We start from the raw sequence: 26,172 nt of genomic DNA, 5'->3' as shown, positions 1-26,172 counted from the left end.
AGACAATGAGTTGGTAAACCCAATTTCTTTAGAGTCCAAGTGCCAACCAGTGCCAATTAAATTTTGTAATTCTACTTAATTTAGATTTGTGTTAGTGCTTTTACACTGTATTTTTATATTGTGGTATTTTAATTTTTACTAGTATTATTTGGGGGTCGTGGTCATGACGTGTGTGACAGGGTGGGGGCGCTGTGGAGCCGCAGTGTTGCCAGGGAGACGACTCAAAACACCAGCAGTCTCACAGCAATGGCCACAAGTGTCCCGACTGTGCCTGGACAAAACTCCCTGCTGCGGCTGGAGACGGTCCTGTGAGGACCCGGGAGAGACACAGAGCTGCCCCTGAGAGTCTGTATGTGAATATAACTTGTCTCCAGAGTGTTGGACTGTAAAGGAATAACCGTTTATAGCCTGAAGCCGTTCCACTGACTATCTTTGAAGTGGTGAGTACACGCAGTCTGCTACGGGACGGCTAATTACCGTTAAGCTACGCAGTTAGCGGTTCGAGGCTAAGCTAGGTCCGCTGTTGTAGCTAACACAGGTCCACTTAAACACAGTTAAACACCGTGTTTCTAAATGTATATCTGTTCTTACCGCTGTGTTTAAATGTGCTGTTTCATTGCTCTTTTGTGAAGTAACACGAAACGTATTTATTTCCTCACAATAGGAAAGACTAATTCCTCCGGTGACTCATTGAAATACGTTTAACGTCACATTAATTTAACCAAGCTAGCAGCTGCTGGTTATTAAACTACATAACTCTGACTAATATATGAGAATATTTTCTATTTTAGTCCTTTAGATGTGTGAATGTGGCTAATTATAGGCAGGGATCAGAGTGGAGGAGGTGAGCTAACCCTCAGAAACTCAGATTACAGTTCATTTAGGTGGCTAACAAATGGTTTAACAAATTACAACTACTTTAAGGGTTGTTAAAAGTACTTTTATGAGCTAATTATAAATCAAATAACTTACTGAGTGGATTTTTGATCTAATAACTTATGGTAAGGGACTGTTCTTTACTGATCAGAGGTGCAGGGGGGACTGAGGTGTGGCTATAATTATGTTTGTTTGTTTGTTTGTTTGTCTTGATTTATTTATTACCGTCCCTGAAGGTACATATATTTTTCCTTGAGCCTACCTGAGTGACTGGCCAAAAATTCATGACCCTCCTCCCATCATAACTTAGTTTAGATTTTTTTTAATGTATATTTTTTATTTATCTATTCAGTCAAATATATCCACAGGCACCAGCTACACATTCTGTTTTTAATTTTATTTTTTAAATGTATTTCAACAAAAGAAATGACATAGACATACGGAATTAAAAGGAAAAGGAAAGGGGAAAACAATCACAGACATACAAAAAATTAACTTAACAAGAAAACTAATGACAGAAAACTAAATAATAATGTCATTATCATCCGTCTTCTAAACTTGGCCTTAATCTACTCAATTTTTTTTATAGTCATTCACTTGCAGCAATAATGCCTTCTAACGTAAAGAAATGTTTTGAAAAGGAAAGAAAACAGGGAAATGTCATTCGCTCTTTTCCTATCAATTCAAAAATAAATCATTTTCCTAGTAATTTAATAGTATTTAAAATGCGAGGATAAGCATTTTTTTTAATTCACCGAACATTATTGTTTTGGGGCACATGGTGAAAAATATAGAACTTGATACAAGCCATCTTTTGGTAGTCATCCTAAAAGTTGCCACATGAGGACAGAACCAGAATAAATGCAGCATATACAGTTTCCATCCCATCCATCTACACAGTTTTATACCCATAATAGTAATTTAGCGAAGCAGCAGTACAACCGAACGCCACATTGTTACAGTTCAACAGACATATTGCACACAAAAAAAGCCTGCCTATGACCTCTTCACTGCTGACCCTAGCTAAGATGTGTTCCTGTGACACAATTCCTAACATAGATTCCTTCCATTTTTCAAAATCTGGAGGTGATGTACTCTTCCAGAATTTGAGGATCACTCGCGCAGCTGTGACGACCACTACAAGGTCATGTTTTGATACATTCGGTAACTCTGTTTGGTCCGCCATAAGGCATAACTTTGGTGATTTAGGTACCGTCGTACCCGACCACTTCCCTATGTGATCCACAACTTTTTCCCAAAATGATTTAACCAGTTAACATTCCCAGATTGCATGTAATGTTCCTGTTTCCGTCTTACACTTAGTTTAGATTTTTGAAACCTACCTCCTGATGTTTGAAAGTTAAAGCTGAAGATGAAATCCTAGAGCTGAAAAAAAAAAACCCCTCAGTTTTTCATCCTTAGTTAGTGCAAACATTTGATTTTTGGCCAAATTTTAAATGAGACATAGCCCATGATGTGACCAAGGCCCGTTGGAAAATTAAAAATCCAATGATAATTTCTGTTTTTACAGTTTCTGACTACAGTGTTTTTATTGTCTGTACCAGGGGTACGTGCAGAGTTTGGTAAACGAGTATTTATGTATGCAGCCCCTTGCAGAACTTAAAGTTGCAGTCTTTAGTTCCTCTTGGACGTTTCAAAGCACTGTTTATGTACTTCTTCTTTTACAATCTTCTATATGCCAATGTCACGGTTTCTCTTCGCTGGTCTTTGTAATCATGTATAGTTGCAGGTTTTTGCGCTTTTATGGTTCACTTCTAGTGTGCATCAGCATAGTTTTTGGCTTTTATTTGTGTTAACCTTATTTTGTGTTTTATATTGCTTGTTTTAGAGCTGTACATTTTTTAAATTTTTTTTTTAAAGATTTTTTTGGGCATTTTTTAGCCTATAATGGACAGGACAGACACGTGTGAAAGGGGGAGAGAGAGAGGGAGTGACATGCAGCAAAGGGCCACAGGCTGGAGTCGAACCCGGGCTGCTGCGGCAACAGCCTTATACATGGGGTGCCTGCTCTACCACTAAGCCACTGATGCCCCGAGAGCTGTACATTTTTATTCTGTATTTTTGTTCTATGTCTGTCTGTAACTTGTATTGCTGCCTGTCTCAGCCAGGACACTCTTGAAAAAGAGATTTTTAATCTCAAGAGGTTTTTCTGGTTAAATAAAGCTTAAATAGATCAAATAAAATGGTGACATTCAGCAGTTTTCAAGAAAATATGCCTTCCACTTTGCTGACAGGTTTGGAGGGCATGTTTCCTCTAAAAATCTGCAGTAAATTAAATGAGAAATACAACCATTTAGATTTGTGTGTCCCTCCCCCAAGCCAAAGTGGAAAACACAAGTCCCTCACCAGTGCTTGAAAATTATTTGCCTCCCCGTTTTTGCACCACCCCCTCCCTCTCATAAGTAACAAACAGTCCCTAAGTAATAGAGAGTAGCCTTGATATGCTGTTATGACACTAACATGAGGAGATTCCCAGCCACAGCATGTGTATCGGAATGTGCACTGGCTGTGAAAGCAAGTCCCCGTCTGGGAGAGTAAATCTAAATCCAAGCTGGGAGGAAATGACTCATTAGGACATATGTTAGAAATGAAAAGATTGTTACCACATTGAGGCGGATCACAAACTTGTGGTCTGAGTGTCTTTTTTTTAATAGTCTTTATATAAGAATGGTTGTATTAAGTATGCCAGTGTTGGACATGCCCCTTTCCCAATTAACTATAGCAACTGTTTGATAAAGCAATCTTTGATAAGTGTGCTGAAAACTACCACTGGAGTACTTTTATGGAAATATTCAGAACTCAAGGTTTATGACATTTTCCAGATCTTTCAACCATATCTCATGGACTTTTTCAGTGGAAAAGCACCACTGGAGTTGTTTTTACCATACACTGTTTTGCATGTAAATCAAGTAACAGCACTGGTACTGACATTATAGCATATCATAATCATTTATATATATATATATATTTTACCAAAAAATTACCATTCCCACTCAAATCGCTTTTTCATGTCGTGCAACCCTAGTTCCTTCTGTAGGCCTATTTCATGCTAAACCCTTATAAGTTTTTGGACTTCTAGTGTCACCTCACACTGCTTGTTGATATGAGCTTGATTATCACCGTTTAATTTGACATGTTAAGCTCTTATTTAATGTTGCAGAAATATGTCGCCATGTCCGTAATCCTCTAAAGTTGTTCCACATATGTAACTGACACCAAAGTCATCGTATTGCCCCGTCTGTTTACGTCTAGGTGGGCGTGTGCACCTCCATTCATTCCCATTCTTCTACCCACATCCCCTCTGTTCCTTCCCAGCATCCCTCCCAGTGCTGTTGTGTCCACTGAGCTAGAGTAGGGCATGAGATCCCAGGCTTAATTAAGCCCACAGGAACAGATGGCCCGCTGGCAGTCTCTGCTGTTTGTCAGTCGTACTCTGCCACTCTAAATGCAGCTAAATGCTTCTGCAGGGGAGGGGTTTGGGAGCTTGGTCCAAGAGCTGGGGGATAGAGCTGCCAAACGTAATTAGCTGTGGGAAGTAGGTAGAAGAGGGGGAGGGAGGGATGCAATGAGTTGGCAGGTGACGTGTGTATGACTGACTATATGACATGAGGTGGCGTTCAGTGACACAGCTATGTTTATCCTTGAGGTACTTAAGGTTCTCTGTGTAAATAATAATCTAAGGTGTCTTTAATGTTAGGTAATAAGGGCAAACATGTAAGTTAATTTTAAGACTGCAGTGTATTCAAGTCATAGCAAGTTGAGAGAAAGATAGTCCAACTTGAGCGCCTACATGGTATTTAAACAGACGCTAATCTGTGAAAGATGAAGACGTGCTTTCTAGGTATATGTCCACCTTTGTGACCTGCTCAAAACACTTTCACTCCTTACCTAATGGATGTTTTTGGAAAAGGATTTTCTTTTATAGACTATAGACTGACCTTTTTAAAAACATAGTGAACATCTCTCAGTCATACTACCCAATTTGCTAACTCATATTAATACTCATAGAATCCTTAAAATAGATTATAATCCATCTCTAGATCAGGTAGTTGTGCATCAGGTGTCACATTCACATGCAATTTCTTTATTTGGGCATCCGTACATAGGCTACAGATGGATATTTTCATTAAGCTGTTCCTGAGGGCGGGACAGTTGGGGACAGGTGTATCCAAGCAAATGGCAGGGTGATGCTGAACTGAAGGGATTTCAGGTGACTGAGGCCAGAGAGCTTTCCATGTTAGGAGTTAGATTAGTGGTGTGGGAGAGGAGAGGAGGTAGGAGTAAGTGTTGGCCCTGATCAACGGGCAGCCAACTGGAAGGAAGAATAACATTTATTAGTGTTTTTATATATATATATATAAATATTAAAAAAAAGTAACATTTAAACAAAAGCTATATAATACATCATATTTTGTCTGTTAGTCACTCACTCTACAACAGGAAAGGGCACTTCAAAATAATTGCTCTGTATCAGAAATTCACTGTACTTCAAAATAAAGTGTTTTTTTTTTTTTTTAACAAACTTGACACGTTCGCGAGTCACTTGTGGTCCATTCAAAATGGACCCGCGATCCACCAGTAGGCAACCACTGCTTTAAACCATATAAATCAATTCTGCAATTATATACACTGATCAGCCACAACATTCAAACAGGTGACAGGTGAAGTAAAAACCATTGATCATCTTGTTACAGTGTGATCCTCAGCTCAGAAACTTTGTCTCCTGGCATTCATGCTCTGATGGCAGGCCCCACAGATGCTCGATCAGATTGGAGTCTGCAGAATTCATAGGCCAGATCAACACCTTGAGCTCTCTGTCATGTTCCTCGAGCCATTCTTGCCTTTGCCATGACAGAGTGTACTTGGTCTCCAACAGTGTTAGGGTGTAGCATCCACATGAATGCCAGAGGTTTCCCAGCAGAACATTGCATTTAAACAACATGATCAATGTTATTCACGTCACCTGTCAGTGGTTTTAATGTGGTGGCTGGTAAGGGCAAAAGTAATGAGTTGAGTCATGACTTCATACTAGAGTAAAATGATGTAAACTTTAAACTTACTTTGGCATGAAAGTGTGGGACCATAATGGTGATGATGGTGTTCTCTAATAGCATTTATACATATAGAGAATACATAAAGTACATATTTTGGACAATAAAATTACCCCAGATTCACCCACCTCTAAGGTATAACAAAAAAGTATTTGTTGGTAGCCAAGGCTATAGAGTTCTTGAATATCTTAAACAGTGTCAATTTAGCTATCGATCACTCTGTCAGAGCAGCAGCCAAAATGCATATCTATCTTATGTGTCAATGAAACCCTTCACCTTCTGCTTTCTAAAAGTGCGATAAAGGAGACACTTAACAAGGGAAATCCTTTTATTTAGTCTTTCTAAATGTTGTTTACCATCATTTTTTTCTGTCTTCATTGATAGTTTTGCTCAAAAGTAAATAAAATTGCTTAAAACAACAAGGTAAATCCATCTGAACTTGTTTTTCAGGGTAACAGATAACAGAAAGAGCACAAAGGACAACATCCTCCACTGATGTGCTATGGCCTCTGATTTGAGCTGTGCCTCGAATGACTCAAGCAGATCTCAGTAAACTCTGGGGTGGTTTGAGCTGTATGCCGCTGCAGCCGGGATGATCATGTCCCATATGAACGGTTATGTGCAAGAGGCCTCTGGTCAGGCCAGGAGCCACAGGGAGAGGGCGGTGGACTGTCCAATGGATGAGAGCAGCCTTGTCAAATCTCCACAGAGCAGCGCCCACCTGGAGAGGATTCAGCACTACCAAGAAGAGCTGAGGAAGAGGAGAGAGGAAGACAGCAGGGGGAAACATGAATTCGACCCCAACGCTTCGCTGAGGCTCAAAAAGCTGTCGCAGAACCCCAAAGTGGGTATTGACAATCCCACCTTTGAGGGGAAGGAAAAGGCTACCAAAGACACGTGCTCCCAGGATCCTGCAGCCGGTGAGTTGAGAGGAGGAGGGCGGTGTGGGTCAGAGGGTCTAAACTGGGGTCAAAGGAAGGAGGAAGGAAGGTCATAAAGGAGAGGAGGAATTCAGACTTCAGAAAAGAATAGGGAGTTGTGAGGTTTAACAAAAAATCAGTGAAACAAAAGGAGTCAAAACAATGAGTGAGGGGGCAGAGCAGAGGGTAGTAGTGGAGGAGGGTGATGTGTTTAAGGGGCAGTGCATCATTAACACTAGTTAGTGTCTCAGTCCCAACTCTGGACTGAAGAGCAAAGAGGCCATCAGTTGCCACAGGACAATGAAATAATTTCTGATTCATTATATTGATAATGCAAAAGCGCATGCATCGTATGTGTGGTCTATATTGGTTAGTTTGAGTGCATGAAATATTGCTTGTACTACTTTGTGTGCACAACCTGAGTGTATCATAATTTGTGTAAATAAATTGATAATTACATAATGAATTACATATTAATGCAAATTGATTGAAAAAAAGTGCACTTAAAAGAATTGAGAGGTTCAGCTCATTATAAAATCTCTTTAGTGTCAAATTGATTTCAGTCACCTGGCATAATTAGGTGAATTACTTTTATGCAAAGACCGTCTAGTGAGAACAGGAGTTAGAGTTTATTGTAATACAGAAAGTTCTGACATCTTTGATAGTAGGCTATATATACATTAGACTCATTAGGCCTGACAGTGTTTAGGTATGAAAGAAAGGAGCTGAACATGTGTTTCTGTAGGATTATTATACAGTGTATGCTAATATTTTGGGCTGCAACTAATGATTATTTTCATTAGCGATTAATCTGCTGATTATTTTCACAATTGACTCATTAATCATTTAGTCCAACAAATGTCAAAAATAATTGGAAAATGCTCATCACAATTTCCCAAAGCAACACCTTCACATTGCTTTTTTGTCCAACCAAGAGTCCAAAAGAAAAGAAGAATTAGAATTTGCATATTTAAGAAGCTGGAACCAGAAATTATTTGACATTTTTGCTTAAAAAATGACTGAAATGAGTTATCGATTCTCAAAATAGTTGGCAATTAATTTTCTTTCAATTGATTAATTGACTAATTGTAGGTAGTTATTGGTGTTGGACCAACCTGGGCCTCTCAGCTATGAACTCTGCCCTTCTCAGTCTAAAACATAACGAACATTATTGTAGATTGTAAGCTGTTGCAGAAATCTCCAACTGAAACCAAAAACTATCTGGTGGCTCAGGAGCAAAGTTCTAGTCCTCTACTGTAGGCCCACAGTTTGATTTTGGACTGGAGGAGAATTATCTCCTCCCATACTGGAAATCTTCTGCTGCAGCAGAATACTTAGTTTTGCCCTATGACACACCTGTCAGACAGGTGTGGACAGGCAGACAGGCACCACACCTCAGAAAGCAGCAGGGTAAAATCTGGGTGTCTCAAAGGCCTTAGTCTAGTCTCCCTAGATTTAACATATTTGCACCTCCAAAAATCATCAAAAGCTCCAATTTCATTATACTGTGCCAGCTCAATCTTGTTGTGTTGATACTCCTTTTAAGCATTGATGTGTATGCAACTATAGCTGTCGACTCAGGTCAGGTGTAACACCAGATCAGCCTTAGACAATAGTCTGATATCAGTGGGTCAAATGCAGGTTAAACGTAGAGCTGGGCAATATATCAATATTATGTCTATGTCGTGATATGAGACTAGATATCGTCTTAGAGTTTGGATATGGAGATATCATAAGTGTTGCCTCCTCCTTGATTTAAAGGCTGCATTACAATAAAGTGATGTCATTTTCTCAACTTATCAGACTGTTCTAGCTGTTCTAGTACACTTTACCCACTTAGCCATTATATTATATCCACATTATTCATGAGTATTAATAAAAAATATTATTGTGTAAATACATTGTCCAAGCACCAAAAGTCAACCCTACAGTGTCTCTACAATATCGATACCTAGGTATTTGATAAAAAAAAATGGTAACGTTGGATTTTCTCCACATTGCCCAGCCCCAGTAGAACGTTCTGGTGGTAACCTTGGACATACAGCTTTAAGACTTTCATTAACAGGTCGTGTATGTTGTCAAAAAAGTCAACCTGTAAGATAAACAATAAGCAAACATCCATATCTTAAAGGAGAAAAATTCCTTTCCTCTGTCATTTTGTCTCTATGTTGATCTGTTTAGATTGCTGCAGAAATGGATCCTAAAACCCAGAAATGAGTTATTATTTTGCACTTCTGGTTCCCTCGGCTCAAAGTCAATGGGTTTTTGGTTAAATGCCTGAATCAAGGTCTGTGGTTAACACAAACACAAGTGACCTTTGAAGGTGGTTGCTAACAAGTAGCAAAATTGGACTACAAAACATCAGCACACTGAACACAGCTTTACAGCCTTGTTGTGGTGGTGATGATGATGATGATGATGTCATGCAACTGTGGTGAAGTTTGTCTATAGCTTCATGTTAGCTTTTCTGGCAGTTTTATTTATGCCTCAAACATCATAAAAGCGGTGTTCATTTCTTGCTGAACAAAATGTTGTTTGCCACAGAGCTAATTTTCCCATAAATCCCATTGGCGTTTTGACAAGGGAACCAGGGCGATACTAACTTCCAGGTTGGCCTCCAAGTTAACCTCATCCCTGCAGCACTCTGTTGTCTCTGAACTGCTCCCTGTCACTGTCTCTGCCTCTCTCTCAGACCTGGCGGAGGTGCTGCAGGCCCTGAAGTGGGCGAAGCACTGCCTGACTGATGCGCAGAGCCAGCAGGATGTGGAGCTGATAATGCAGCTTCTTGCCAAGGAGGACTTCAGGAATGCCTACACCATTTACAGCGCTGTATCCCAGCAGATGACCAAAGTCAGTCCCACCTCACCCCTCACAGCACAAGCAGGGGATCTCTGCCAGGAGGTATGCATAACAGTCATTCTTAACTTGATTAAGCTCAAAACAAACATGGTGTGGACACTTTGACACTTTGCTCAGTGGTGATCTTGCTATTAGTTTGCATTAGTACTCATTAACAGAGTTTTACTGCTGGATTCTTACAGTTTTGTAAATGTGTCAGCAGTTTTAGGATTAGGGGAAACTGATTTCTGCTCGTCTCACTTTCATCTTTAAACATTACTAACCATGCCACAAAGTCTATTCCATACCTCAAGAGACGAGCCGTGGCTTGTGTGCAGTTTGTGCACACAAGCATAAAGGCGCTTGGATTGTATTTGCCAATTTGTATTTTGGACCACATTAAGCTTATATTTAGAGGCTAGTTTCACTGTGGGTGAAGTATTTGAACAAACTCAATGAAGCATGAACAATCTTTGCTTGAGGTGATGATTAATTCAACAAAGCTGCCCAAAAGACAGCCGTGCCCAGTCTAAATAATTATGGAATGTAAATTGTCTTGTGGTTAACAAGGTGAGTGAAAACGAAAAAAAAAAGAGGGATTTGTCGAATCCAAGCCATGCGTGGAAATGAACTGAGCTGGGGAAAAGTTTGAAAGCGGCAAAAGGAAGGAAAATTTAAATTGGAGAATTAGGGGGGAAAGAGGATAGAATGACAGGGAGACATTTGAGATGGACAAGAAGGACAGAGGAGGAAGGCATGAACCAAAGTGTAAATATGTGGCTTGCAAAATATACTATGTTTTCTATTTCATTCCCCGGTCCACCAACTGCTGTTTCATCTTTAAATAACAGTGCTGACTCCTGAGTCCTGGTACTCAGAGTGACAGAAAGCAAGAAACCATCTCAGTACTTGGGTTTGAGTCAGTGGGAATGTGCCGCTACTGACTTCCTCGTCGACAAAACACAAGCCGGTTGGTCTCTACTGAAGCAAAGCGACAGTAATTGACTTGTGTCCCTGCAGAGCCGAGCCTCTGCACATTAAACACAGCCTGTCACACAGAGCCCGCTCCCCGTAAAAAGACAGAAATTGTGATATGGTTTGCTATGAATTAGGTAGAAGCTTGATACAACAATGACAGGCTACACCCACAATAGGCACTTCATTAGGATTAGTGTCAACTCTTGATAGGTGTAACATGAAAGAATGTAATACAGGCTTTTTTGGTGCAGTGTGATTTTTAGCTGATGGCGAGATGAGTAAGAGTCAGCCTTGTTTTGACGAAACAGGCTGCTATGAGCTGTGTAGAGTTCATTCAGAGGACACCGAGCAGCGCTGCCACTGAATTGGTATTCCAGTCTTGACAGGACTGTTTTGAGGATAGAGGGGCTGGGTGAGATGATCTGTTTTGCTTCTCACACACACACACACACACACACACATGGCACGTTGTCTTTCTGCGTACAGTAAACCAGCATCTTCCCAACGGGCACAGCTCCCGAAGCGCTTAACAACGCGTAATAGTTTGAGCTAAGGTGTGTCTAAACTAAGTGGCTGTGCTGTGTGACACTCATAGGCCGTTGGGTAAACTAATCTCCCAGCAGCCCCTGGTGCAGGCTGAGCGACGCAGAACACTGCAGGAAGGAGGCCAGGATCTGGGCGGCTAGAAAAAGAATCTCCAGCAGCTTACGGCAGCGAGGGCCGAGGTACAGTGCTGCTAGGGGGGGAGGGGGGAAAGTGCGTCACCTTGTTAGTGAGAGCTTCGATTAGTGTAATGGATGAACTAAGCTCCAAACAGGCAATGAAGGGGAAGAGGCAGAAAGACAGGAGTAACAAAACACCAAAATGCCTTCTGTGATGATTCAGTACACAGTCCAAGCCACAAACAATAGTATCTTCCCACTAAATGACAACACAAGAACCAGATGATTAAAATAGAAGCAGAGAGGAAAAAACAAAGGAGGGAGTAAAAATGGAGCAGAGTGGAAAGTCTGAAGAGCCATGGAAGAGCAGTGTAATGTACTGAAGTTTAGAGAGGTTAAGAAGTTTATGCCTGTTAAATCTGGTTAAATACAACACACACAATGCAGATGAATGTTGTCGTGGATTGTGTTTTGTTTTTTAACAAGCTTAACGGGTAGTTCTTGTGTAAGTGTAACTATATAACAAGACTACATGATTGTTTCAATGTATAGGTTTGCTTTAAAATCAGTTTAGTGTCCAGGCTTCATATAGATATTTGTGCAGGTCAACTTGGGTTAAAGGTGGCAAAGGGAAATTGGACCCTGATCCAGTATTGGGAGAGACTGAGAGCTACAGTGGCAATACAGGCTGCAGTGTAATCCCTACAGGCAACTGTGCATCATCAAGTTACGTCCATGCAAAGTGGTTGTTCTTGCCACTGACAGGCTCAGATTGTTATTGGAAGTGTCTGATACCATTATGGAAATGACCCCACAAAGAAATGAAACGTTGTTTGTTAAGCCCAGTTCAGACCAAAAACTTGCGACGAGACAAGTTGAAATGTGCATCTACTTGCAATGTGCTGTTCTGCAATGTTCTAAAAGTCTGCTGGTTCACACCAGTGCAACTACACGAGACGGTGTATCATCTCTATCGGCAACTCTCTGGACTTTCGTTCTGTTTTCAAGCTTTTCAGGTTTATCTTGTGGCTGAATATAATTTGTAGCTTCTTAAATATGAATGAGGATAGTGATAGTGAGATACTGGCTACAGATGCATTTGTAGTGGTGATGAAACGGCGAAAAACAGAAACACAACGAGCGTCAGATGGACTGTGTTCATGATAAATACACCACAATAATATGAATAAGCAGTGCCAATTAGTTAGTCAATGAGAATGTGTGTGTGGGTGGGGCATAAGGACATACAATGAGCAGCAGCAGCAAAACACCGTCCGATTCTGGCACAATGTGAGGGCTTGGCGGGGATAAAGCACCTGCTGCAGCAAGTGAACATGCCGTCTGTGGTAATTTTGACTTGACCAGCAGACTTCACTGCAAGTTGACTGGCTGGAAAAAAGAGGCGACATGCTTTACGTTCTCAAACCAGCAGGTGACACCATCAGCCGGATTGAGTTGAGTTCAGAAGACCACTTCACACCGCTGCAACTTTTCTCTGTAATGTTCTAAAACAGTTTTGTCTCGCAGTGAATCAGTGGTCTTAACTGGCTTTAGTATGTGTAACTAAGTCTTCCTCAAGAGGAAGTCTCTTTCTGAAATCTCACAGTCTTGTCTACATTATCAAATTTAACTAAATACTCAGCCACGACGATAAAACTCCTCCTGGCACTCCTCTCTCCAACTCTCACTAACATTTCCACCGTTGTTATCCTGCAACAAGTCGCCTCTCATGAGATTCCTCTCAGAGTGAGACTTTGTTACACACACTAACAAACAGACCAAATCAAGCAAAAGGTAAGGACGAATGTTTAATTTCTCTTTAGGTCCTTTCTGTATTGTTGTCAGACACCCATTAAGACAATGTGAGCCTGTCAGTGGCAAAACAAGCACTTGTAGTGACAGTGCATAATTTCAGGTAGGGATTACATTGCATGCTGTTTCAGTGGTGTCTCTCAATACTAGACCAATTTCAAAAATGATTGTTTCCACTAGTCAGCTAGACACAAAAACATGATAAAATATGGTCCAGGTTGAAAATGACAGAAGTTTACCTTTAGTAACTCAGTGCCATGAAGAAAGGTACCCAGAGCAAACAAAAGGATACAAGTAAAGTTGGGTGAAGACATTGGTTTGCACCCATTGTAGAACCTGTTGCACATTAGAAAGCAATGCTCACAACAATAACATAATTTCAGGGTAAGGGTGGTGCAGAAGGAAAGGTCAACCACTCCAGAGGCTTTTGGATGTGTTTGGCATATCTCAGTATAAATGGAAGTGATATATGATGAGTAAAAGTTGACAGTCTCTCCTGAGGTCTGTGCTAGTGAATGGACCATTGAGTCACCAACATCCAAAGAATGAATCCTCCAGGGGGCATTTATGTATGCAGATGTCAGATGTGATGACTTGAGTCACATGGCTTACGGCCAGGTTGTGCTTGAAAGTAACTAGCTTGCATGACGTTTTGTCTGACTGCATCAGAAATGAAATGTATTTACACCTGCTCCAAATGGCTTCGTTCACAGATGGCTGAAAAATTGGCCATCAAAAAGACGGGGTGCTGTCACAATAATTGTTGTATATGGGAATAGAGGCGCACACTTCCAGACAGTCTCTCCTGGTAGACATTCATTGTGCTGCACTACAGTGAAAAAGTGACAGAAATAGTTGTGTCAAGAATGAAAAAAAAGAGTTTGAGAGGGAAAGGTTAAGCTCCTTTTTTCATTTCCCCATAGCTGGCCAATCATAGTATGAAGTGTGTGTGTGTGTGTGTGTGTGTGTGTGTGTGTGTGTGTGTGTGTGTGTGTGTGTGTGTGTGTGTGTGTGTGTGTGTGTGTGTGAGAATGTTGGATTGTTGGCTTCAAAAAGTGAATTGTCAGACACAGGGTTTTCAAAGCTATTTAACTGTTTGACAAGCAGTTATGACAGCGTGTATTGGCAGCTTTAGACTTCAATCTGACTTAAGTCTAACTGTTTTAAGAATAAAATTGAGCATAGCGTTAGTTCAGGCAGGACACGATGTCAAGCTCAGCTCACATCCCAGCTACATTAGCTGATCTCAAACAGCTCAATCAACTGATGGAGCAGCTGGTTGATGGAAGAGAGTCAGCTGATCGATCAGATGATTCCATTCTGTGCAACCAAGTGGTGAATCTCATTCAGGGAGCCCTATTTAAACTGCTCTGGCCTGCCTACTGTTGCTGCTTCCTCTGCAAGCCGCTTTGCAAACTGCCTCCACCCCAGCTCCTCCTTTCATGCTGTGTCTGACTTATCAATGTCATTTCTGTTTGTCAGTGATGCTGCTCTGTTCTGTTCCTGGATTTTGTGGGGGTTTTTTTTGCTGCTGCTTGCCCTGCCTTAGGCTTTACATGTAGGTGCATGGAAGGGCAGGGAGGTTTGCTCTCGCCGCCTTAGGCTTTCCTCATTTGCACGTGGAAGGGCAGAGAGATGTGCTCTCTGTGCCTTAAGTGCTCATTTATGCTCCCTTTATGTACGAAAATGTATACGTCCGTTTCAAATGATGTTACCGTCACTGCCCACATACTTCCATGCGCCCTTTACGTTGGCATGGATATTAACCAATATATCCACCAGGAGGCAGCCCAGCGTCAAACGTTTATGACAACAAACATTTATGACAACAAACTCAAAAAAAACATGGCGACTGTGGAGGAGATATTGATAATGTACCTCTTACATAAAAGACAAAAACAGGGGCAGCATTGTAGGAGGCAGTGGTCGGTGAGGCCGTTAAATACATTGCGACTGGAGGACGGAGAATTCTTTTCTCTAGTACTGCCGATGAGAGAAATTGAATTATTTCTTCTTCATGTCTCACTAGAGCTACGTATCGGGTAGTGACAGCAACACTGCCCCCATGGTTCCCGGTGGTACTGCTCCGTTTGGCCCATATCCGTAAGCTTTATGGAAACGTGCAGAAATACGGACGAAATGAACGCAGAGCACGGACAGAAGGCTCCGTCCGTATCCGGATCCATATTTAACATTGAGCATAAATGGGCCCTAAGGCTTTCCACGCAGGCGTGTGGAAGAGGCTTTCTGCACAGGCCCAAGGAAAGGCGGAGAGGCCCCAGAACAGAGCCATACCAAATATAATACTGCAAATGGAAATAAAGTTTTCTTTGACTAAAGTGTTCCTGACTGAAATGACTTAATTATTGACGTCACATGACTTTGACATGGATTCCAGTTACTTTCGACTTTAAACTTAAAAAAGTGGGGATGAATTGAAAACTCTTAATTTGTTCTTGACTTTACTTGGTCCCCCTGTCTGTAGCTTTTATTGGCTGTTGAACAGTTTACCTCACCATAGTTCTGTGTGTCTGTGTTTCTGTTCAGGTCCAGAAGATTCTCCAGTCCAGCCAACAGAAGGAGGGTCTGGAGCTCAAGGCTCTGCTCACCAATCCTCATCTCCAGGTCAGATGTCAGCTTCCCAGCTGTGACTCACAATAATAAACCAGTGATATTGTCATAAGACAACACCAGTTAGCCTTGACCTCCTCATTTATTTCAGAATCAGAATCAGAATCAGAAATACTTTATTGATCCCCGAGGGGAAATTGTTTATGTTACAGGTGCTCCTTGCAAGAGAGGAAAGATACGTGAAAATATAAGAAATTTAAACAATAGTATTAACAAATATAGAGTTAAATAAACAGGAATTATTAACAAACATAAACTTAAATAAATATATATATATATACATATATATATATTGTAAACTGAACAAGATTATTTATACAAACAAAATATATACAGTCAGGGTGAATGGGGTTATTGCACAAGTTAGATTAAATTTAGTTAATATGATGATAATTGGAATACTGGAAATAAGATTATCATACTGTACTTATTCCAGTAGGGTAATTGTTTCCCTTGCACCTTCCTCTGGGAGGTCAGAAGTTAAGTATATAATAGTCCATAGACTATGAAAGGAAAAATGGGACTTACCATCTTAAGGGTATTTAAAAGACAGTCTCACTTTGCAACTTTGTGCCATCATAACTACTGAATTAAAATAGAGGCAGATTGCTCCATCATGATGCATTATACTGTTATGAGGTCATGTCACGTTGGTGAATCGTGAGCTGGCAGGAATTTATTGTTTAGTTCAAGGACTTTTGGGCATTGCACATGTTTGCTTTACAGATTAAATCTTTCGTGACAAATTTAATTATTAGTTGTTATCATATGTTGTGCAAAATTCATTTGTTTCAAGGTCAACTAGTTCGTGCTTTGCTCCGAAGATTAATGTGTTGGGTCTCAAGAAAGGCCATTATGTAAATTAGGTTGTAATGTAGTGCGGATCAGCATGATTGGTGCGTTCGTTGCAGCAGAGTGCACGTCAGTTTCTTTGAAATTAATTAAGAAAAAAGCCAGTTAGAAATGTTGAAGATCTTGCTGTTTTCTGTCATGTCATTTGGTGTCGAATATAGTCAGTAGCTTACAGTCGCTACTTTTTTATTTGGAAATATAAAAAAACAGACAACTTGAACCCAGAACAATTCAATCAAATCTCTGTATATCGCATTATGTCAACATGAAAAGAATCAAACAGATATTTAAGTTGCATAGCATACATGAACTGCTGATGCTTTGCATTTGTCAGTTTAAGCTTCAACGATCCTTCTGTAGTAAAAATGTTGCCATATTATCCAATGTCATTGTCCATTAGAGAGGCAGTAAGGTGAGAAAAGACCTCAGGTGGATGATGCCGCTGTGATTTTATGGTTGAGGGTTCTGACAGGGGGGAGCGCCAACGGTCTGATGTTTGACCTGCGTGACTGTGTGAACTACCAATTCTCTCGTTGGCCTTTTAACCCCTCCACTGAGCTGGATCCATGTAGCCTGTGGGGACAGTGTGATGTGGAGAGCCTGCCCTGTGGCATAGAAAGTGGAACAGATTATGTAGGTTTCTCTGCAGGGAGCAGATGATCACACGAGGCAGCCTAAAGACAAACAACCTCAGATCCAAAACTAATGGACAGGTACATGTGTGAGAGCAATGGGACCCCCCCACACACACACACAGTTGCTCCTGTCTCCCTTTCGCTGTTTTCTAGGACACAGTTTCCTCTTGAGCAGGGACGCCAAAGTTGTTTGATGATTGATGGCGGTGGATCCTGACTACTAAATGCAGGTGGAGATTAAGACGGATTGTGTGTACGCCAAAGCTTAGCCCGGCCTCCGCTCTCTTAGGTCCATTCTGCTGCAGGATAGAGAAACTGATTTGGACAGACGGTTATTAATTGTGGGCTACGGAGGGCTTGTCACATTAAATGAAGTGAAGGAGCAATCTGTGTATTATTTCTGGCTGAGCAGTGGGTTTGCTGACTGGTCTTGTTAAAAAAGATTGGGGTTAGGAAGGCTTCTGGTAGCAGGTGCATGTTTAAGGAAAGGGTTTTCAAAATTTCTTGGTTATCATCCTTTTCATCCAGACAAATGTTCCTTGATAGGACAACATCTGTACATCATCTATATTCTCTTTACCTCACGCTGCCTCCTCCTTTATGTTTCTGTCCATGTCCCTGTCTGTCACTTGTTTGTAAAACTTCTATGTCTGTACTGTTCGTCTCTCTGTGTGTGTCTCTGTGTTTGTTTAATGTGGCAGGCACTGATGCAGGCCCATGACAGTGTGGCAGGGCAGGAAATGGCAGAGGTAGATGTGGCCCAGTACCTTGGAGAGACGGTTAAACTGGTGCGGCTGGAGAAGGCTCGGGACACTCCACTGGTGAGACTCATTCTATAAAGTCTTTTTTAGGCACTTGTACTATCTTCTGCTGTTGCTTTGTACATTTTTTCACAGCAGAAACAAAGATAGTTGAATGACAATTATCAAATTTCAATTATCTGAAGAAACAGCAAAGTAAAAGACTGATGAACAAAGATGGATCTCAAAGGAATACTTCAGCCCCCAAATGATGATTTAAATATCGATTACACACTCCGTGTTTTGTTGAATTATTGGAGAAAACTTTACTTTTCTCACGTGCCTCCACAGTAAACGAAGAATCCAAAAATTGAGAAAAGTCTTGATGAATTAAAGTCATACAGTCCTGTGTTTAACAGCAACAACACTAAACATTAGTTTATGTCATTGCGATACTTTGGTCACAAAGGATAAGTTCGGATTCACCAAAGTCACCACAGAAACTAACTAACTGATCAAGGCAGAGGTAAACCAGCAGCTCCCGTGTTCAGCAAGGTAAAATTAATGTTTTTGTCAGTAGAGTCTGGCTTTGAAGAAAGCACAGATAAGTTGTACTTTCAGTTCAGTTCCCTGTCAGAAAGTTCTGTCTGTTTGAAAGGTCCTGAGCATATGATTGGATGATTGAGATTTAGATTATACAGCACAAATTGTGTGAGTTTGTAAACAGATGTTTTGATATCATTTTGCTGTTATTAAAAGTGGCCCCCTCATGACTTAAATTTGTCAAGACTTTTCGCCGTTTTTGGATTCTTTGTTCAGCGCAGATAAATGTGAGAAGAACAACAGTTTTCTTCATAAATTCAACGTAACATTGATGGATATACACATGATCATTTTGGAGGTGAAGTGTTCCTTCAAGTATTCATGTTACTGTGTTATTTATTAAGTGTGTGTACTATGTGTCAGTCCAGTAAAAAAGCCTGTCCTCTCAGCCTTTAACATGCTCCACCACTCACATTTATCATGTGGGTGTGCCGGTGTCAGTGCACCCACAAACCAACAGGGCAGTAAAATGCCTGTCAGCTCCAGAGGGAGATTTGAAAACATTGCCAGGCAGTGACACGATAATGCTCAATGTATGATGACATATTTCTTTGACCTCAAACTGCGTCCATCTGTTTGTATCTCTCTGTTATTTTAGAGAGTATCAGGGTTTGACGTGTTTCAATTCATGTACATAATAATTATCCAATGTGTTGCTTGTTTAGTGAGATCTCTGCCATCTAAAGTGTATGACCTCTGTGTGTGTGTGTGTGTGTGTGTGTGTGTGTGTGTGTGTGTGTGTGTGTGGCCAACAGGGTGCAACAGTACGTAACGACATGGACAGTGTAGTGGTGAGTCGTGTAGTGAAAGGTGGAGCAGCAGAGCGGAGCGGCCTTCTCAGTGAGGGAGATGAGATCCTGGAGATCAACGGGGTTTCCATTCGTGGGAAACATGTCAATGAAGTACACGATTTACTGGTGAGGACTGAGAGCTGTACAATGGTCTTTTTAATATTTACAGTAACTCATTGGAATTTAACTTTGTTAATAGTGTAAATATAGGTGCTTCAGATATTTTGAAAGCTAAAATTATGGACATTAACTGCTATAAAAGGAATTATAATTCAGTCATAAATGGTGATCATACTTGGACTGTCTGTTCCTGTAATATACAGTTAACGTAGCATAGCAGTAAACACTGGTAAAAGTTTGGGGTCCTTGATAAATACAGTCATAGAAATTTGATTCCTGTCATGTTTTATTCATTGCTCCTCATCTTTTCTATCAGCAACAAATGCACGGCACTCTGACCTTCCTCCTCATCCCGAGCTCTCAGATTAAACCTGCCCCGCACAGACAGACTGTGGTAAGTCTCTGATAATGTGGCTGTGTGCGTGCGTGAGGACACCCGTCTGCAGGCATGCGACGCTAACCTTGACATTGTAAACCCTGTCCTCAGATGCATGTACGAGCTTACTTCGACTACGACCCCTCCGACGACCCCTTCGTGCCGTGTCGGGAGCTGGGCCTGTCCTTCCAGAAGGGAGACATCCTCCATGTCATCAGCCAGGACGACCCCAACTGGTGGCAGGCCTACAGGGACGGAGATGAGGACAACCAGCCTCTGGCTGGACTCGTTCCAGGTAAGGATCAGACCAGGGCTGAATATCAATATGTAGTTTTTGGATTCACAAAGGCAGATATAAACTGCAAGGACACATTACAACAACGGTGCAAAGAATCTAGAAGAAACTTATAAAGGTATGGTAAAATGTATAATTATGGGTTTATATATGTTGTTGCATCATGTTCTCACTAAACTACAACACTCTGTACCAACAGTTTTATAGTATGTTCACTCTCAGATCACACAGTTGGACCTTTCTCATCCTCTGACCACTCAGAGCACTTTTATACTACATGTCACATTCACTCATTCACACACACACTGGCCACACTGGTGCTCAGCACCATCTGCTACTCAGTTAAACATTCACACGCACTCTCACAGCAACACATGCAGACCAGAGGAGCTGGGGATCAAACTGCCAATCTTACGATTAGTGAACAACACGCTCCACCTCCTCAGTCACAGCCGCCCCTCAGTTGAATATCATTCGTAAGCATGTCTTTAGCATTTGGTATTTTCACATGGCTCAAAAATGAGCAGAATAATTTGAATATTTAAAACATTTCCCATACCAGCACAGAAACATTTAAAACCAAACTATATCATCCACATATTTTATAGGCTGTATTAAAGCCTTCTCGAGTTAATTAATTCCCTGCAGTCATCATTAACAGCCTTGTAACAGACAAACAGCATTGTGTAGGGAAGCTGGCAAAAGACTGAACTGCCAGAAAGTAGTAAATTTAATTAATCTACTTAACACACACAAAAGAAACATAAATTGATACCAGTGTATCAAACTACACTTTAATCACTACACTACTATGAACTACACAGAACATCTCATGATGTGTTGCCAAGCTGATTATTAATTCCAACCCCAGCAGTACTCGCTGATACAGCCACAGTAAAGGACTTGAAAGTTGTCTGTGACTAATAACAAACCTGGCACTACTACCCTGGCAGCAAACACCACCCATCTGGCACGTCAAGCAGATTAAAACAAACACCTGAGAATTATTTGCGATTACTCTCTGACCCACGTCTGTTGTGGCTGGAAGAAAATGAGGTTAAGCACTGGAAATGGAAAGCAGCTCTTATTTTTGCCTTTTCGTCGACACGTGTGAAAAGACGAGGAAGATTATGAAAAACAGTTCTGGGCCTTGAAAAGCTTTGGACTCGCTGGCAGTGTTTGCAATGTTCAGATCCTGAGTGCAGCTTTCCAGCACGTACAACTGTGCATGTTCAGATCCATTACAATGCACATCTTTATTTCAATAAGAGCATTTGAAATAAAAAATACACCATTTGTGTGTCTAAATTTGCAGTGTTGGATAGCTGCTTATCTTTGCTTTTCTGTTCCTCAGGGAAAATGTTCCAGCAACAGAGAGAGACCTTGAAGAAAACTATAACAGACAGGAGTCGAGAGCACCAAGGTGAGATAATGTGAGATGTGGAAACACACACAATGTGGTGAGAAAATAATATAATACACAAATGTTTTGCCTCCTCCCTGACTCACACACAAACAGAGCTTGTGGTGTCTAGATGGTTGTAACAAAGCAAAATGATAAAACCCCATTTTAAAGCAAACACTTTTGACTTGTCATGTCTCCAGGGAAGCTTTGGTATGCAAAGAAAAGCAAGAAACAGAGGAAGAAGAGCACGTCTACCTTGAGCAAGAATTCTGGTAAGACTCCACTATTTGTGTCTTTCTCTTCAGAGCTTAACATTTTGGGAAGTGGGTTTGCTGGTTTAGGAATGTGCTCTCTCTTCCTCCAACCACCGCTGAGAAACTACTCCTTTAACCCACAAAACTCCATTTGTCATGTCTCGTTTAACCCGAGTCAAAGACTGCCTCTGTCCTGGGCAGCTTCCAAGTGTCCACAAGTTGGCCGGAGTTGACATGTTCCTCCGCTCTCGCAGCAGCTTGTCCAGACTCGGTGTGTCACAGGTCAGATTAATCCTGTCTTCACAGACGGGATCAGAGGAGGCACCAACAGGTGCCCAGCAGGTGCCTAAATTGGCTTGAAAGGATGTGTGATGTTGTTGGTTAACACAAAGAAACATACATGTACTCAGACAGACACACACATGGCTTTAGTGGAGCTGCTCAGGGGCCGACAGAAGCAGACTGTGATTTCATGTGTGGATGAGAGGGTCGGATATGAAGCAGGACATTGTTATAAGACACACGACAAGACGTTCACACAAACACAGGGATGATAATATAACAGTGTGGTATTTTTAACCTCTCACCTGCCTCCACACAGAGGTCAAAGGTCAGCGTTAGTTACAGAACAGCAGCCTGACAGCTAGAAAGGATTTAGTATGTTAGTCAAGGTTGTTTGTTTAATCCCTGCTCAACTGTCTCTTCAGACTACGATGACATCCTGACCTATGAGGAGATGTCGCTTTATCACCAGCCCGCCAATCGTAAACGCCCCATCTCTCTGATTGGTCCAACGAACAGCGGTCATGATGAGCTGCGTCGGAGGCTTCTGGCCCTCGAGCCAGAAAAGTTTGCCGTTGCTGTTCCTCGTAAGTCCAAGTACATGTGGTCTGGGTTTTGATTTATAACATGACCCCTCTTCAACTGTGACTGCACAAATTCTCAAATATAAAAAACTAAGTCAAATTAATTTATCCTCTGTCATGGCTCAGACACAACCAGAAACTCAAGGATACACGAGAGAAATGGGCGCGAGTACCATTTTGTGAGCCGGTCTGCCTTTGAAGCCGACTTGGCGACGGGGAAGTTCATTGAGTCGGGGGAATATGAGAAGAACTTGTACGGCACCAGCACCGACTCAGTGCGACACATCATCAACTCTGGACGCATTTGTTTGCTCTGCCTGCACACCAGGGTAGGAGGCAGAGCACTGTCTAACATGTTGATTACAAAGCACATTTATCCCTCTGTCTTCATTGCAACCACTGTGGCTTGGACAGAACATAATTACACCTTGTCATATCGTGAACATAAATCTCAGATTGTGTTTTATGTAACTGTATATTTTGAGTCCTATCTTTTAGTTGTATTGGTCTCACATGACATATATTTGTGTGTCTCTGTTCTTTCTCTTGTCAGTCACTGCGGGTGTTGAGGTCCTCCAATCTCAAGCCATATGTCATCTTCATTGCTCCTCCTTCTCAGGAACGACTACGCACCCTGCTGGCCACAGAGGGGAAAACACCAAAGGTACTCTGTGTACAGTGTTTTACCTATAGAAGTTTGTACATTGTGCATGCAGTTATTTGCAGAATAAAGGCAACATATTAAAGCAAAAAGGAAGCATTTAGGATTTATCACAGAAAAGAAATGTTCTTTAGGCACTCAAAACAAGGAAATATATATATAAAAGCTTTGAGTCCAGTTTCACCTTCACAGGGTCTTTATTGGGACAGAAAAAGTAAAAAGTGATTGTTTACTCCTGGCCCTTTAAATACAAAGTACACTGTTCACAATATTATATCACTTCACATAATGAAATAATCAATAGATAAAGAGAGCACAGCTATCACAATGAACAAATCAAGAAGCATGAGGGCTCCTGGTTTGAACCCTGGGGTGGGGGAGCACTTCTGTGAGGAGTCTGCATGTTAAATGTTAGTGCAGGTTTTCTCCAACAATCCAAAGACATTAACATCAGGTTAATTGTCGACTCTAGATTGGCCATAGGTGTGAATGGTTGTCTGTCTCTATGTGTCAGCCCTGTGATAGTCCTACAGCCTGTCCAGGTTGTACCCTGCCTCTTGCCCAATGTCAGCTGGGATAGGCTCCAGCCCCCCGGCGACCCCAAACAGGATAAGCAGTTACAGAAAATTGAAATTAAATGAATGAATAAAGTATGTGATGTGTTTACACTGCATAGTATGTGGATTTTATTTACAAGAATTTCCGAGTATGAGACGTGAGCTCACTGGATAGAGTTGTTCTGATACTGATTATCAGAGTCAGAAGTGCCTCCAGTACTGCCTGAAATGCTGGATCAGGTATCAGCAAGTATGCAAGTCTGTCTAACTAACTTTGAAGTAGTTTCATACCCAAACTGTTTTCCCCAGAAATAAATTCTTTGCCGCTCTGAAACAGAAGCCAGTTTACCCAAACAACACCTGTTTGAAAATTTGCTGTGACTTTTTTTGGAGATGTGAGAGACACTGGTAGGTTCAGACCATCCGCAGTCATGTGATTCAGTCATGTTGCTTGACTACTTCAGTGTGACCAGTCTGTTGGTAAAGGCATACCTAATCATTCATTTAATAGACAGTAGGTTGTATGTATTTCTGAACACATCCAAAATATTCATGATTAAAATAGAATTGAAAAATGATCTTAGAATTATGTCACTACAGCATAGTAACTACAGAAGAGTCTCCACAGTCTTAAAAACAATGTCTCGTTTTCTATTCACAGCCCGAGGAGCTAAAGGAGGTCATCGAAAAGGCCCGCGAGATGGAGCACAATTATGGCCACTTCTTCGATGCAACCATCGTGAACATGGATCCGGACCAGGCTTTCAGCGAGCTGCGCAGGCTGATAGACAAGCTGGACACTGAGCCACAGTGGGTGCCCACCTCCTGGCTGTGCTAGAGGTCACGGGGTGTCACCACAGGGAGCCTCAGGGTAGGAGGAGTCAAACAGAAATGAATGTTCCTGGAGTTTGAAAGATGAAGGATGGACAGTGCTGGTTGTCACTGGATTTTCACTTGCACATTCTCCTCGCTTATAGAAGAGGTGATCTTTATCGCGTGACGCAGGGATGGACTCAAGTTTCTTACTTTTCTTCTCGTTGACTGTGTGTGTGTCTCTGTGAGTTCTTTTTCCTCTGTTTATTGTTGATCTCAGTTTTATGCAAAGTATCAAACACATAGAAATGTTTCTATCCAGTTCTTAATAGTTATTTATAATTGTAAATATATATTTTCTAGACGAAGGGATAAAATATTTTATTGTTACATTTTGTTTGTTTGTGATATACGAAACAGACACTCACCTGGCAGAGTGTTATCGTCACAATTAAAAGGCAGTAAACCAAAAGCTTTGTAGAAAACAAACAGGAGAGGAGCATTGCGGTGTAACGTATTCCATTCAGAAACCACAGAAGAAGAATCTGCTGTAACCTGCACAGTTTCGAGGTACGTCCTCCACACCGGTGTCAGTATTTTGTGTCGTCTCATTTACGCTGTGATAACAGACCTCAAATCAGTATTGTCTCTAGCTGGTTATCGTTAGTCAGTATATCAGGCTGCAAAGTGCTGCTGAGACTGTTGGATTTTTTTACCAGTATTGTAAGAAAAAAAAACCATCTCGTCAGTTAGTGTAACTCCAACAATTACAGTTTTGCTTCTTTGCAGGGTACTTGTTAAATCATAAGCACAACTCTGGAACAGTGTTAATAAAATCAGATACATGATATGAAGTGGTGAATACATTGCATCATTTTTAATGGGTTCTTAATACTGATGTTGCAAAACAAATGCGTACTAACTCAACCCCTGTGAAGCTAAAAATAATGTGTTAAATGTAGCATTGTGATGTAAGATGGCTGCCATTCCTCCCGGAGCTGGTGACTGAAAGTAATTTGATCCCAGCAGTCTCCCAGTCCTCTGTATCTTCACACATGGGACTGTAAGTATAGATATTTTGATACCATTTTTGTCTTCCCAGTACCAATTACAATACCTGAACTTGCGCATCAGCCAATACAAAGTATGGATCGATACCATTGGTTAAAAAAATTAACAGCTGCATACTACTAACCCTGAAACTAAAGCCTTGCATACTGAGCATGTTGCCTTTTTATTGATGCGGCTTTCCACTGTCAGTATTGCTGACATCTTTCTGTGTAGGCCGTCATTTTAAAGCGGTTAAGAAGAATTGATTCCTGGGAAAACTTGTTTTATACGAGTGTAAAACTACATTTAAGTTTATTAATAAATTATGTGTGTGTCAGTGTATCAGATAGGGCAGCAACTAACGA

General features: G+C 41.2%; 1 protein-coding gene across 2 annotated transcripts; it reads left to right on the top strand.

Moving 5' to 3' along the window:
* Window positions 1-228: 228 nt before the first annotated feature.
* pals1b (protein associated with LIN7 1, MAGUK p55 family member b) lies at window positions 229-25,677 on the top strand. 2 transcript variants are annotated; one of them, XM_049590772.1, is made up of 14 exons: window positions 229-440; window positions 6,399-6,868; window positions 9,561-9,769; window positions 15,706-15,783; window positions 17,978-18,097; window positions 19,375-19,536; window positions 19,847-19,924; window positions 20,018-20,201; window positions 21,556-21,624; window positions 21,807-21,878; window positions 22,568-22,729; window positions 22,853-23,055; window positions 23,280-23,390; window positions 24,606-25,677. In XM_049590772.1, exons 2-14 carry the CDS (start codon window positions 6,541-6,543, stop codon window positions 24,780-24,782), a joined length of 1,953 nt encoding a protein of 650 aa, XP_049446729.1. In that variant the 5' UTR covers window positions 229-440; window positions 6,399-6,540; the 3' UTR covers window positions 24,783-25,677. The 2 variants fall into 2 exon arrangements, with proteins under 2 accessions (XP_049446729.1, XP_049446730.1); XM_049590773.1 differs by having other exon boundaries at window positions 17,990-18,097; window positions 24,606-25,675.
* Window positions 25,678-26,172: the final 495 nt, after the last annotated feature.

This window comes from Epinephelus fuscoguttatus, linkage group LG11, assembly GCF_011397635.1.
Source record: "Epinephelus fuscoguttatus linkage group LG11, E.fuscoguttatus.final_Chr_v1".
Taxonomy (NCBI): domain Eukaryota; kingdom Metazoa; phylum Chordata; class Actinopteri; order Perciformes; family Serranidae; genus Epinephelus; species Epinephelus fuscoguttatus.
The sequence above is the reverse complement of the archived record's forward strand: the minus strand, read 5'-3'. Positions and strand labels throughout refer to the sequence as shown.